This window comes from Centruroides vittatus, unplaced genomic scaffold, assembly GCF_030686945.1.
Source record: "Centruroides vittatus isolate TY-2023 unplaced genomic scaffold, ASM3068694v2 contig_10, whole genome shotgun sequence".
In the NCBI taxonomy this organism is placed as follows: domain Eukaryota; kingdom Metazoa; phylum Arthropoda; class Arachnida; order Scorpiones; family Buthidae; genus Centruroides; species Centruroides vittatus.
This window is the reverse complement of record NW_027120658.1, coordinates 3,792,823-3,808,290: the sequence shown is the minus strand read 5'-3', so window position 1 is coordinate 3,808,290 and position 15,468 is coordinate 3,792,823. Positions and strand designations below refer to the sequence as shown.

The window sequence follows — 15,468 nt, the reverse complement described above, 5'->3', positions numbered from 1 at the left end:
TTCTGGTAAATTATATGCTAAATGAAGACATTTAATTATTATTTTACAGTACTTTGATTGTGTTACCATTTTATTCAGTGATGTAGTGACATTTACTGAAATTTGTAGTCGTATATCTCCTATGGAAGTTGTATCCATGTTAAATGCTATGTACAGTTTATTTGATCAACTTACTGAAAAACACGGTGTATATAAGGTATGAAATTATGCTTTTAATTATGCTTTATCAAAGTAGAAACAAAATATAAAAGGGTTTTTGCTTGATTATAAAGATAAGAGATAAACAGATGACATACTTACGAAATTATGTAATTTAATTTCTATATTATATTACTTTATAACGTCTGGAATTTCATAAAAAAATAATATGAAGCCACTACACATATTACTCATAGGCATTTTAATTTATTAACATGCAAATTTTTATTTTATATATTTATATTTCGAATTTAATTAAATTTTGGGTGCATCTTAAATTCGAGCTGCTCCTTAAATTCGTGTATTCTTTGCCACTCTTCAAGTCTGTGATGAGGATTTTATATTTTTCTCTTAATTATGTTTTATTTTAAATATATTGTTAACGTTCTTATTCTTTAAATAATTACTTTAAACTATATTTACTGTTAATTATTGTCCAAATTCCTCCTGAGAGTCCCTTTCTAAAAGTTGAAGTACTTCTTAACTTCGTGTTATTCCTTGTCACTGTAAGAGTTTTTAAGCAATGATAATTTCTGTTTATTTTGTATTAATTATGTTATATTTTAAAGATATTATTAACATTTTTTTTCTTCTTTTACTCCCAATTATTATTCTATTATTCACTGTAAAGTCTTGAATAACGCTCATAAAAGAGATTCGCAGATACCCCAGAGTAAATCTCACTTATAAAGAATTATACACATGATATTTTATTAATTTTTTAATTTAATTCCGAAGACGAGAAGAATGAAAGATGCAATAGGATTATAGACAGTGTTTTATTACAGTGTCATGCAGTTTTATGTGTTTATATGCTGTTTCCGAAATAATAAATCCTTATCTCGTGTTGCCATCTGTCTGGTTTTTATTGAAACAAATTTTCTAATATTTATTAAATTTATTAATTGGGATATAATTTCATTTTTAAATCGAATATTTTCTCAAATTTTTCTCTTATTTTTAACAAATTTTTGAATATTTTTTATGGCACGGTGCATAAATTACTCTATTTTTAAGGGATTAATTATATGCTTACACATGAGTGAAGACTGGAATATCTTGTTAAAATATATTTAAAAATTATTAATTAATTAACTTATTAGAGGACATTCATTATTATTGTAGGTAGAAACAATAGGGGATGCTTACATGGTGGTGTCAGGTGCACCCGAACATGATCCTAAACACGCTGAGAAGGTGTGTGACATGGCTTTAGACATGGTCGTCGTTATTGGTGGACTTAAAGACCCTTCTACAGGAAGAAGTTTAAGGATACGTGTTGGTAAGGCTCTGTCAGAACCGTAAAACCGGGGTTTAGTTACTAGAACCTCTGTTTTACGAGCGCGCTTTTAACAAACGGTATAAATATAACGTAATTTAATTTAACGAATTCTTTTTTGATTTATTTTTTAAATTAATAATTAGGTGTACACTCTGGTGCAGTAGTTGCTGGAGTTGTGGGACTTAAAATGCCAAGGTATTGCTTGTTTGGTGACACAGTTAATACCGCATCCAGAATGGAAAGCACTAGTGATGTAAGTCAATTTTAATCGATTAGTTAACTTGGTTAATTTGTAAACATTATTGTAATAAATCGATAATAATTAAAATTAAATACGATCTTTTTTTCAATCAAAATAATTGTATAGAAATTAAATCTTATTAATTACTACTTCCTGCATATCATACGTCATAAGTGAGGAAATGGATATTTCTTTTCAAATTTTGACAGAATATAAATTTTGAAGGGCTAAAATAATTACTCAATTTAATTAATTTTGTTATTAATATTTTAAATTTAAAAATATTAGCGACGATAACTTAATTTACAGGTATCATTTTGATTTATAGCTGGACTTATGCACCATTATTTAAAAGATCTTTAATGTACGCCTCTAAAATTTATTAATAGAATTAATTATTTTTAATCTTTATGTAATATAATTGTCAATAATAAAATGTTTATTAATTACTTTAAGGCACTGAAAATTCATATAAGCGAACGAACCAAAGAGCTCTTGAATTCAGAAGAATGGGATATTTCAGATAGAGGAGCAATCCCCGTAAAGGTATGTTAATATACAGAATATATACTTTATTATTTATGAATTTAAAAAAATCTGTGCTACTGTCACGAGGATTTGGAGTTCCGAGTTCGAATCGTTTTTTTTTTTTTTAGAATGGATTCGAATCCGGACCCTCATGTTGGTAAGGGAGATACTTATATAATTCTATCAGTAATGCGCCATGACTGAACATCACTGGAAGAAAACTTTTGTTTTTCTTGGGATATTATTATATAATTACATATTATTCCACAATTTATTTACTAAAATAGTATTTAGAACATAATACACGAGAAATAAGAAATTAAACTCAATTTATTTTTTATTATATTTCTTTGTTACTGTTTTTCGCAAATGTAAAGGATGTTTTCTTCATTATTTCATTGTTTTCACGCTTATTTCATTGTTACCATTTGTTGTATACAAGTTTCTGTCACGAAAGACTGTGGATTTATTGTTTTCTATCTTTCATGACATTTGTAAGTGCTTCTTAGAATTTGTAGCTTTTCGCCATACTGAGCTACTATATCCTTATAGTGAAGCTGTTGTTTTATGTAATTACAAATTTCTATTTATTTTTTATATTTTTCCATTCCCTATATCTGCTCAGTACCTTCTCTCCTCTTTCTTATCCTCTCTCAAAGAAGAGTGAGAGGATGAGAATCCTCTCACTCTTCTTTGTTTTCATTATTAGAGCACCCATTGAGTACCTATTAATAATGATATTACACTACATTCCATTACTTTACGTTAGGCTAATGATATTTATTCAAAATTTATGGGGAATTTATTTAATAAAATTGAATTTTTCTAGCAATAAGTGAGTAATTCAGCTAAATTGGAAAGTAAAAAGTATCTTTTGATCCTGTTGAAAGCTTCTCCATAAAATTGATCATCCTTGTAAAAATTTGGAAGTTGCTTTTTTGAAGATTTTTAAAATTATTTCTGCAAAAATGCCGTCTTAAGTTGACTTTATTAAATTTAATTTATTAAAATCTCGTTTCTAGAACATAAAAGAAATTCGTGGCGTAAATTTAAGCCAGAGCTTCAGAAACAAATTTGTATAATAATTTAACAATCTTTAATTATGTCTCACGTTAATATTAGCCACACAATAATAAAATCTTTACATATTTAAATAAATTTAATTTAAGTGTAAAGTTGAAATGTATGCTTATTAAGGAAACCGAGTAATTTATTAATAAACATATAGAAAAATATGTAGCTTTTATTAGGACTTCATTAGCTATCAAAGAACAATACATTTGAACAATGGTGTAACTAGAACTTATATTAGGGGTCTGAATTAGAATGTGAAAATCTATATACACCCCTGTACCCTATTGATGTGGCAGCTCTAGTTGCTACATCCAAAATTGTACAGGGTTCTTTGAATCTAATATTCCTTTCTCTAATTCTCTAATTGACAGTCGACACGGACATTGAGAGGGCCGTGTTGTCTAGAATGTTTATAGAATACATAAATATACACCTGTTCTAGCATACAGATTGGACAATGTTCCCCTAATTCATAAATTAAAACAGGGAATAGGTTGATAGATATGATACCTATGAGTTCGCCGTCCTCTGGAGATTTATCAGAAATATTTATAAAGTCAATCGGGGACTTGCTGGTCTGAATATAAATATAATATTAAATTAATTTGTCGATACGTTGATGACCTGCTTATAAATTCTCTAATGGACAGAGCATTAACGATTTTATGGAGGGAATCAATTTGACCGATGCAGATTCTAATTACTTTATTACAGATTCTAATTTAAGAAACTAATCATTAGACAATATTAAGCATGGTATCGACAAATTAACTGAATATTATATTATATTTAGATACCTTCAGATCCTCAATTAACCCTACCATTTCTGATAAGTCAACAAAGAACTATAAGAGATTTATATTTATATTTTATGTATTTATTAAATATAAAAGGTTGAGAGACTTCTAAGAGTAGTGGCATGGTACTTAGAAGTCTCTCTATCTAGGAGAGACCTTACTGTTTACTCAAGAGAAGAGTTCAAAACTACTTATTCTTTGATGCCTCCTGTATAATAAGAAAACAAAACAACATTAAAAAGTTACGTTTTATCTTTTAAATAATAAAATTTGACGAAAAATAAAAGCCCCTTTTCCAAATATACAAAAGCATAGTGGGATGAATAATCTATAACAAATGTTTGGTAAATGTGAGGCCCCAGCAAATAGCCGTATTGGCTTCTCCGTTTAGTTAAATATAAGTTTTCATTTTATAAACTGCGTTTTTTTAAGTTAAATAAATGTTTATCGTTTCAGGGGAAAGGTCACATGAAGACTTACTGGTTGCATTCACGTAGAGGGAAGTCTAGAGATGTAGACAATCGTCCAAAACCTAGCGATCCCGAATTGAAAATAATTAATTCAGACGACAGCAAAGACTGTAGGCCATGGTATTCTCCAGTAACTTTCGAAGAAGTTGCAAAACATTCTCCAGTTAGTTCACCACCGAATTCTCCAACGAATGTCTCGAGTGATCCACTGGAAGCACCATATGTAAGTAGAAGAGGGAGCTCATCAAAAACAGCACAATTAAATCAAATGCCACCGTCGCCATTTTATCAGACTAACCAATCGAGTGGGTTCTTACAGAAACTAGGAAAGTTTAAATTCACCGGCAAATCGTATGATACGAAACAGGCGTGGAATTCGGGACCTCTACTGATAAATGGCAACTTACAGAATAAAAATACGAGTAAATATCCTTGTTGCCATCATTGCCCCGTAGCATCGAATGGAGAAAGAAATCAGCAATCTTTTAATTATCTAGCGGAGCCTCACGTGAAAAGTAAATCATCGAAGAAGACACTCAATGGTGTTAGTTTCTGCCCTAAGATACGAGAGAATAATTGTTGCAGCAGTTCAAATTCCAGAGGACACGTTAAAAGTCATACTTGCAGCATTCTTTGAGCGTCATTTGCTGATTATTTTCCATGGAAAAAATTTACATTATCTTCAGTATTTACAGACGAGTGATAGAAGATACAAATTCTTAATGATTTCATTTAATTACTATTGTTATTTTTCCATAAAGAAAATGAACGTGTTGTGTGCAATAACTGAGAAAATGGATATATTGAAACTCTTCGAGTGTTCCAGTTATTTCGATATATTTTATATTCAATTTCTGATAATTTCCCCTCGAAAATGAAAGTTTCTTTAAGAATTATCAATAATATAAATCAAGAAAAATAAGTTGGTGCCAAAGAATAATGAAAGAACAAATTAATTAATTTTTTATTTATTTATTATTATTATTTACATTCATAATATTGAAGTGTTATTGTGATATTCCTTCAGTCTATGTATAAAAAAACAAAATAAAATATATCTTTATGTCTGTAAGGAAATAATTAAATTAACAATGATTTTTTTTAATTATGTAAAACTTATTTTTGAATATATGTCATAAACAAGCTTACAAAAGATATATATATATATATAAAAAATATATACTTAATTATTTTATGACGCTGTCTATTGTCAAAGCTACTAAATAATAATATTTATAAATTGTTTTTTTATATAGTTTAACAGTTTATTTACCGCGAAACGTGTGTAAAAACTACGTCACAGAGGAAGGTCCTTCGAGAGGAGAGAGATAAATCACAAATTTTTTAATTTATTTACACGAAGAATGCCATAATATCATTCTTGTATGCAAATTTAATTATTTGCCATGTTGAATGAGTATGTAAGCTTACTTAATACTCAGATATGTTGCTTACTGTGACATGACTACAGCTTGATTTCAAGCTATGAACTTGTTTTCTAGTGACGCCTTCCATTAACAAGAAGGCCTATTCTTTGTTGAGGTATTAAAAAAAATAATAATAATAATAAATTCGCGTTTTTAAGATATAAATTTTCCTTAATTTGTAGATAATAAATTTACATTTGATAATAAAAAAATTTATACTTATTTATCTGAATATTTTAATAATTAAAATTGAACAAAAGAATAATAATAATTCGAGATTTTTGAAGATTTAAAGAGCATATTTTTTGGCAATTATTAATCATATATTAAGAATTTATATAATTAAATAAATAAATATATTTACAAAAATGTCTTTTTATAATTATTATATTATTATAAAATAGAATATGTAAATTATAATTTTTTTTTAATTGTTATTTTGATAGCAGGGATATAATTTGTGATGGTTTAAGAAATAAAAATTGTCTCCAAACTACAAAAATTCCTCCTTTTTTAAAGGAAATTTTAATAAAAATAATTAAATAAATCTTGTACTTCAAATTGTTAAATATTTAAAAATGTCAGCTATTTTTTCTTCCTTGCATTTTATAGAGTTTTAAATAAAATTTTCACTGATATTTTATAAAATATCAATTCCTAATGGTTGCTTCTTGTATTATTATAATTATTATTAATATTAATATTATTATTATTTTTCTATATTTGTCTTTGTATAGTGAATTGTTGTAACCAGTTTTCGGATAAATTTTTTTTTAAAGTGAATTTCTTTTTTTGTTTTTTTGTTTTTATAAATTTTGCAGTTTGCAACGTGTTACACTATTACAGATGTTATATATATTGTTTCATTTGTCATGTTTGTGACTCTTGTACGTTTGGAGATTGTGTAATAAAATATTATAACTATTATTATGAATGTTTATTTTAATATTATCGTCATTATCATCTTTGCAAATCCTGTTACTGTCTCCTCCATTTCTGAAAGGCTGTCAGACAGACTCTTGAGAGATGGGATCTATGTAACCCTGAGAACATGGGAGAAGAATGTTATGGGTCCTAGTAGGCAGAGTATCAGGCCCTAATAAAGAATATAATACTGTTAGAATCTGAGAAGAGATCATCACAGGTCCTAACAAAGAGGTAATGTCTGTAGGGATCTGAGAAGATGGAACACCCATAAAGATGGGAAGAGACCATCTTAGGTACTAACAGATGTAAGATCTTCATCTATAGTGGGGTATATGACAACTTAATAATTAAAAAATCAATTTTAAAGTTGTTTGACACACATTAAAAACGCCAGCAACTTGCTCTTTGCATTAAAAAAATTTCGAAAAATTTTTTAAAATATTTTATTTAAATAAATATATTCAATATATTTTTATAAATTCTACTTAAATAATTACAAATTTTATAGTTTAATTTTAAAAAATTAAAGAAATAAGTCAGACTTAATTAACATATAAAACATTTAAAGAATAATAATAATTTTTAATTTCGAAAATTTACGACAGAAAATTAAAAAAATGGCCGTCGTTTGGAGGTGGTCGTTATTGGAGGTTCGACTATATAGTGTTTTTTTTTTTTTTTACAAGTTAAATAACGAATTTTCAATAAAATTATATCATTTTTGGCCTTTTTAATAATGAAAATCATAAAATTTATATAAAGTTTTTATTTATAAATTTTCTCGTGTTTTAACTTTGCTTAGAGAATTAATAACTCCTTATTTCAGAAAAATTAGCGAATAAACCTGATTAAATTCAATTATAAAACGGTAGAAGGTCCACAAGTTTAATATTCAAGGATAAAATCCGTAAATATGAGGTCAAAATTGTGTAGACAGTTAGATTGTCAGCTTAATGTAGCATTTTGTAGTGGATTGGATGCGTGCTGCAAGGCACGTGGGCATTTAGATCTTGATTCATTACTCATCCACATCTCATTCTTTTGAATTTATTTAACAATTCGCATATTGTCTTGTCTGCGGGACTTAACTCATAAAATTTTCTTTCAAACTTCTCTTTAATTTCATTGAAATCATCAATTCCCTTATTATCATCGTTAGACGTTTTTGCACATTTATCTTGGTGGGGTTCTGCAATAAAAATCAATGAAAACCTTTCTTTCATTCATATCAAGGGTGTTTACAGAATACACAGGGTAAATAACCTGTATATAACGATAATTATTATAAATAAATGCAAAATTCATGAATAAAATTTTAAAAAATTAATTTAAGATATTTTTGTAGGAATTTTTTTAAAATATAAATTTTTAAAATTTGTAATTTGGAGGGTATTTTATGACTAGTGCTGCCATCTGTTGCAGAAAATATAGATTATCTCGCTTTAAGAGGGTTACTTTTACAACCCACGCTTTTACGATTGGTAAGAATGTTCTGTTATAACCAATAAAATGTTTTAAGTTAAATATTATAATATTTAACTGTATGTCAAAAGCAATAATTGTATAATATTACGCAATTAAAACTGTATATCCGGGAATATATTGTCAATTAATGGAAATGAGAACAGTTTTCTATGAACTGATTAGATCGTTAAAACGGGATTTTGTTGTTAAATAAGAATACACAATGAAATCTCTGAATGGAACGTAAAAAAGGCCGTTGTTGAGAGGTGGCCGTTATTGGCAGTTCCACTTTATATTCAAACTGTGTAAACGTAATTCAAATTAATACATTACAATTATCTAAAATAAATATCATAATTGTCATTTTATTTAAATTCTTTGCCGAAATGAAGAAGCCTTCTGATGAAAAAATTTCTAAATTTATAAAAGAAGGATAGACACATTCTATATCTACACCACAGAGTGGCTAAAACTGCTGAACATTGGTAGTTTGTCGTGGGTTCGAGCTACGCTAGCGTGCCAGCCACGTGGAATTACCTGGGTTTTGTTCATACGCCCAACACCTAAATAGTTTATTTGTTATGGCAACGCAACACTTGGGCGATCTGCCTAGGGGGGGTGCCTTCCGGGAAGTCTTGTTAAGGGAAGCTGGCCCTATTCAGGCGTTACAAACGTGGAGAAAACCCGGAAAACTCCACGTGGCCAGCCCGTCCGAGCGAGGCGCGAACCCACACCGAACTGGTGTTACGTGCCCACCAGTAAATGCTGGTGGGCACCTAACACCTAAATAGGGTCCAGTTTCTAATAATGGGACAGTCACGTAGTGGTTTCTGGTTTCATTCACGTGCCAAATACCCATAGAAAGTCTTCTCGTGAGGTACCTCCATGGCAGATCGCCCACGTATTGCCTTGCCTCATTCCATCGATTCAACCTACAGAAGATGAAGATAATCTTAAAATTTAAAAGAAATACATAAAAAGTTATATATGTTTCTCGAAAAAGAATAAAAATTAAAATTAAATACAAAATTGTCAAAACTGAGAGGGAGACAATTGCTTTCTTGGATCTTCCATTTGTTGCACCTCGCCTGTATACAGAATGCCATAACTAAAGGATGTATAATACTTTTTTCACTCCCTTATAAATTTCTATACTATTTTAATAAAAGTAAAACTAAAATACAATTCAAAATCTTTATTATTGCGATTAAATAAAAATTTTAAAATTTATTAACCTGTAAAAAGGAACGTTGTATTCAAGTCAGGATGGCCGAGCGGTCCAAGGCGCTGCGTTCAGGTCGCAGTCCGGTCTTCCGGGCGTGGGTTCGAATCCCACTCCTGACAAATTATGTTTTTTTCCTTTTTTTAAAATCGTTTTCTGCTTTTCTAATTATTAATTTCATAATATACATTTCTATTTCATAATTAGAATTTTTGTATACAATTTAACAATATTTTAATTTTAACATTAAATAATACACATGGATATAGTTAATTCCACTCTTAACAGATGGCAGCACATCAACTCACACCTTTTAAACAATTCAATTTGTATTATTTTTAAAATAAAATTTCAATTATTTTTTAAGCTTTTATATCAGAAAATAAAATTATTAATTAATTATTAAAAATTATAATATTTTTTAAAGTGTACAATTATAGTTCAAAATATAGTAAAACCTGTGTAAACCGGACTGGAGGAATTTTTCCGTTTAGGCAGGTTACCGTTTTAAATAGGTTTTACTGTATATAAAACAGCTTACTGATTTCTCTTATTTTTTTCTATTTCTTTAATTCTTCACCCGCACCTATTATCTTTCTTTCTCTTATCTCACTCCCTTCCATTAAGAAAAAAATTATTACAGTAAAACCTGCCCAAAACGGAACCCGAATAAAACGAAAACCTGCCTAAAGGAAAACAATTCTTCGGAACGGAACCATTTTATATATTTAAAAAACCTGTTTAAAGCGGAAACCTAGCCGGAAGAAATACTCGGTACCGTGCTATAACGGTTTACATAGGTTTTACTGTATAAAATAGAAAATTATTACAGTAAAGCCTGTGTAAAAATCAATCGCGCGGTACCGGTTTGGCAGGTTTCCGTTTTGAACAGGGTTTTTTTTCTTTCTAACATATCGTTTAAACAGATTTCCGTTTTAAATAGGTTGTACTGTATATTGTTTATCCGCTATCTTCCATTTTTAATTACTCTATTCTGTTCTTAAATACAATTTTTTAAATATTAAAATAATTTAATCGATACATTTAAAAGTAAATTATTATCATTTAAATTTTTTTTCTAATAAATTCTTAATTTTTTTTCATTATTAATTAAATTCCTTCCTTTGTGTCGTGCGAAAGTTAATTAAAAAAAAGAATTTTTCCTCTCCCAAATTTCTTAATTTTTTATTTATTTATTTATTTTTTTAAAAATATAATTTATTTTTCAAGACTTTGATTGTTTTTATTACTCGCTTTATTATTTTTTTTTATAATCTTTTAAAATTTTTTGTTTAATTTTGCATTTTACGCCTTATATATATTATTTATTAATCTTTAAGTCTAAATAAAATTTTAAAAACTAATTACAGCAAAACCTGTCTAAAACGGAACCTGAATAAAACGTAAACCTGCTTAAACCGAAAAAATACTCCGGTTTACACAGCTGTATACAGTGTAACCTGTGTAAACCGGAATAGCACGATAGTGAATATATTTTAGGGTTTGGCAGGTTACCATTTTAAACAGGTTTTTTTAAAACACAGAAACTCACTCCGCTTCGTAGAATTTTTCCCGTTTGGCAGGTTTCCGCTTTATTCAGGTTCCGTTTAGACAGGTTTTACTATATTATTTTTTTCTTATAAATTTTACTATTGTTTAGGTGTTAAGGAGTAGAACCTACTGGAAAGTTCAGGCTGAAGAAGGGAAGGGAGTGAGGGAATGAGATATAGGAGAGGGTTAATTACAATTAAAAAGTACTTTTAAATTCTAATTTTTACGCTTATTTTAAATTAATTTTCTATTAGGGGCGCACCAACGATTTTACTTTAAAGATATCCCATTATTAATCATCATAATTCCCACTCTGTGCTAATTTATGTGTGGTTGATAAATTATTTTATTCATGATAAATGAGTCAGTCATTTTTTATTAATGCCATTTCCCTTATTTTTTAATATAATTTTTTATATTATTAATGATAATATTTATTATTTGGTCTGTGCTATATAATGATCATTTTGAAGAAATATTATTATTATTTTTATTTAAAATAAACTATATTTCCTCTATGTTTACACAGGGATATTCCATATATATTTAAAATTTTTCTCTTAAAACATATATTAAATAATATATATATAAACTCAAAAGTTTACATGGAGTTACATTAATAAAACATGTCGAATGTAATCGAGTTGAAGTTTTATATATAAATTTATTTATTTTTCTACTTATATAAATTTGTGTACAGGGTGGTCCAAAATTCATTTAAATCTGCTTTGTTTCGCTTGTTCGGTACTTCCATTATTAATTTCCAACCTCTGAATAACGGGGAAATTTTTAAAAGGCCGTCGTTTGGAGGTTATTTTGTATGTATTTTTATTTAAATTGCATGAATGGCCTCATTTTACAGGTGGCCGCTATTGGAGGTTCGACTGTATAATGCTGATTAAATTACTCTTTTCTTCCTGTTATGTGTGAAGTATTACTTTTTAATTAATTTGTTAATTCAGCTTAATTTAGAACTACAAATCCATTAATATATAAATATTTTTTATTTGTTTCCTCGAAACACCTTTAATTAAGAATACAGTAACTTGTAATAAAGTAACTTCTAATGCGAATGACGAGTTGATCTCTGTAATTCGATTTCATTAACAATATCGAGAAACAATTTTATTTTAATTAGAAACACTGACATTAGTTTCTAGTTGAAATGGGGATTGCTTGTCCTAATTTAATGGTAAAAAAAAACTGTATAAATAATGACAAAATTCTCCTTTCAGAATAAAATCTTCCGCTAACCATCTCCAGTCTAATTCTTAGAATAAAATCATTTGGTACCCAATTCCAAGATAATCCTTTGAGAATAAAACTCATCTGCTGACCATCTCCATGGTGATCTTTAAAACAAAATCATCTGTTGACCAGCCTACAGGCAAATTTTTATAATAAAATCATATGGCATCCAAGTCCAGGATGATTCTTTGACAGTAAAATCATCTATTGATCATCTCCTGGCTGATCTCTCGAGAATAAAATGATTTGGTACCCAATTCCAGGATGATACTTTGAGAATAACCTCATCTTCTGACTATCCTCCAGGTTAATCCTTAGAATAAAATCATCTGCTGAATATCTTCCAGGCTGATCTCTTGTGAATAAAATCATCCGTTGACCAGCCACCGGGATGATACTCATAATAAAATCATCTTGTACTCAACTCCAGGATGATCTTTGGATAAATTCAACATATAAAAATTAGTTTTTTTATTCACAAACACGTATTTTACTTAACAAATAGAAAACCGTATACATTTTTTATTAATTAAAATTTATTGGTAGTTCATTAAGTTGTTAATTTATTTGTGGACGATGTTAAAAGTTATCAGGAGTCATTCAATTTCCGAGTCATTTCATTACTTTTATTAACCCAATAATGTCAAGTGTGGCCTTTAGAGACAAATTATAAATTACTGAAAGGGCATAAAATTGGTCAAAATGAAATAAAAGACCATGGAAAGTATTCCCCACCTGACCATAATCTTATTAAATTTTTATCGTATTTTATAAAATCAAATTATAAACTTTGTGCTCCTTATACTTAAACTACCGTCAACCGTGCAATTATTTCTTCAAATATTTTATATTAATTACCTAAATTTTAGGGAAATTAGTCTCGTTATAACGCTTTCCTAAATAGCGCCATTTTCGTAGTGTTTATGAATCAATGTCCTTGGTAAATATTAAATAAACAACCATTAAATTTCGAATAAAAACTGGCACTAAATCGAGTGCTGCACTATACCGAAGTACCTTAAACAATAATAATTATATATAGGAATGAGGACTAGACACAAGTTTGTACGTGGTAATGTGGTTTACAATGTCTAATCGTTATTTAATATATACGGGAATAATTCGCGCTTTAAAAGGGCATTTAGGAGGACGTTATACCGAAGTTCGACCGTACTAATTGCATTTCATACGCTATTGTTACTACCACATCCGCGTGTACCTCTTTACTACATTCGAGAAACTTTAGAGTCGCACGCGATTTAGCACCAATTTTATAACACAGCTGGCGCTAAATCGAAGTTTCGTGTTACGTAACGAGTAAATGAAGGTATACATTTTTTTTGTTACTGAAAACAAAGGAATTATGTGTTTAGTTAACCATTAAAAACAGCAATTGGATAAGAAAATAAAAAGAAAATTGAACAAAATTGCTTCTAGTATTTAATCTTCTAACAACTTTTTGTTAAAGTTTTTAGGAGAAAAACTTTACCTTCTTAGATTGATGTTTGGAACCAAAAAAAAAGTTGATTTTTTTCTGCTAAAACTTTGTTTTTTAGTTTAGAAACTTTGTTGACATTCTCCAAGGATTTAGGAAACCTTCGCAATTCTCCATGCGAATCTGATCGAAAACACGCATTTAACATCTAAATAATTAAAAATTTCTTAATGAAAATTAAACTGAAATATAATGTGTTTCATCTTCTTCAATTTAACACTTAAATTTTAATATAAATTATTAATTTCCTTTTGAAATGTATACAAAATAACCTCCAACAACTGCCACTCTGAATAACGACGGCCATTTTTTATGTCCCCCCTCAATGGCCGTCGTTTAAAGGTTTTACCGCATTACAATTAATTAATAATTTTATCTTAATTTATACTAACGATTATTTATTAGAAAATTGATGAAATTTAATTATTCTTAAGAGCAATTTAATGTTCTATATCACGCGCAGCTTCCTAGGAACAAAGAACACAAAATTGCTCTCAAGCATCACTAAATTTCTTCTACTTTTTAAAAAAAGTATTTATAAATAATTTTTAAAAAATTATATTTTAATAAATATTATTTATATATATTAAAAGTAATTAAAGTATTTTATATATTTTTAATATTTGTAAGGGTTTTTTTTTTATTTAGAAAATCGGAAAATACGGATCAATCATCTTAAGTAGAGGAGTATAATGAAGATTTATCGTGCTCTTTCGTCCACTTTTCTGTTAATAACTTAATTTTTCCTTAAAATATTCTTTTTATAACGGTGAAAGATCATACTAAAATGCTATTCTTGATGTAATGCTGATAAAAATCGTATAAAAAATGAATTTATTCCGAGATACTTCAGGATAATTTAATCTTCAATCTGTTTCCAGCTTCAAGCACTTTTTTCCGCTCGAATTATGAAAGATTAATCTATTTTTAATCATATATAACATCTATCATATAAAAAATAAATTTAAAAATTAATATTTATGCCAAGAATAATGTAACGAATCCAATATATAATCTCCTATGAATCATAGAAAGGCTGTATAGGGGTAGACTCCTTTAAGTTCCTTGATTGGAAATTTATGTATAGTTTCGTAGAAATTTATTTATGAAATATTAAAATAATAAGAAAAACTATCAAAAAATGCAATAAAATATTAAACTTGATTGAAAATAATGTTTAAAATATATAAAATTCATTCATGTATTCGTTACAGTTGTATATATATATTTAAATAAATATTAATTTTTATACATAATTAATTAGAAATATTTAAGTAAATTATAAGTAAATCTATATTTTTGTATAGTTTTAATATATATTAATTTAATATTTGTCCAAGTTAATGTATTATTATAGGCCCGAGTGGATAAAACCACTAAACACTGGAAGTTAGTAATGGGTTCGTGGCTCACCAAAGGGCAGGTCATGTGAAGTTTTCCGGGTTTTCTTCACGTTAGTGACACCTAAATAGGGGGCTAGTTTCCAATAAATGACTTCTCACGAGGCACACCCTCTCAGAAGATTGTCCTTATACGAAAAAGAT

At 28.3% G+C, this 15,468-nt stretch overlaps 1 protein-coding gene and 1 non-coding gene across 6 annotated transcripts in view; both read left to right on the top strand.

Annotated features, from left to right (window-relative positions):
* The window catches only part of LOC136975514 (soluble guanylate cyclase 88E-like), a 42,869-nt gene extending 36,603 nt beyond the window's left edge, over positions 1 to 6,266 (top strand). For 4 of the 5 annotated variants that reach the window (XM_067270616.1, XM_067270810.1, XM_067270876.1 and 1 more), the window contains exons 7-11: positions 50 to 196; positions 1,324 to 1,480; positions 1,624 to 1,733; positions 2,178 to 2,267; positions 4,577 to 6,266. In XM_067270616.1, coding sequence (XP_067126717.1) covers positions 50 to 196; positions 1,324 to 1,480; positions 1,624 to 1,733; positions 2,178 to 2,267; positions 4,577 to 5,227 — 1,155 coding nt within the window. In that variant the 3' untranslated portion in view covers positions 5,228 to 6,266. The remainder of the gene's footprint in view (positions 1 to 49; positions 197 to 1,323; positions 1,481 to 1,623; positions 1,734 to 2,177; positions 2,268 to 4,576) is intronic. The other variant, XM_067270679.1, reaches the window with a different exon arrangement.
* Positions 6,267 to 9,668: 3,402 nt separating this feature from the next.
* Positions 9,669 to 9,752, top strand: TRNAL-CAG (transfer RNA leucine (anticodon CAG)). The gene has a single exon. It is a non-coding gene; the product is annotated as a tRNA-Leu (tRNA).
* Positions 9,753 to 15,468: the final 5,716 nt, after the last annotated feature.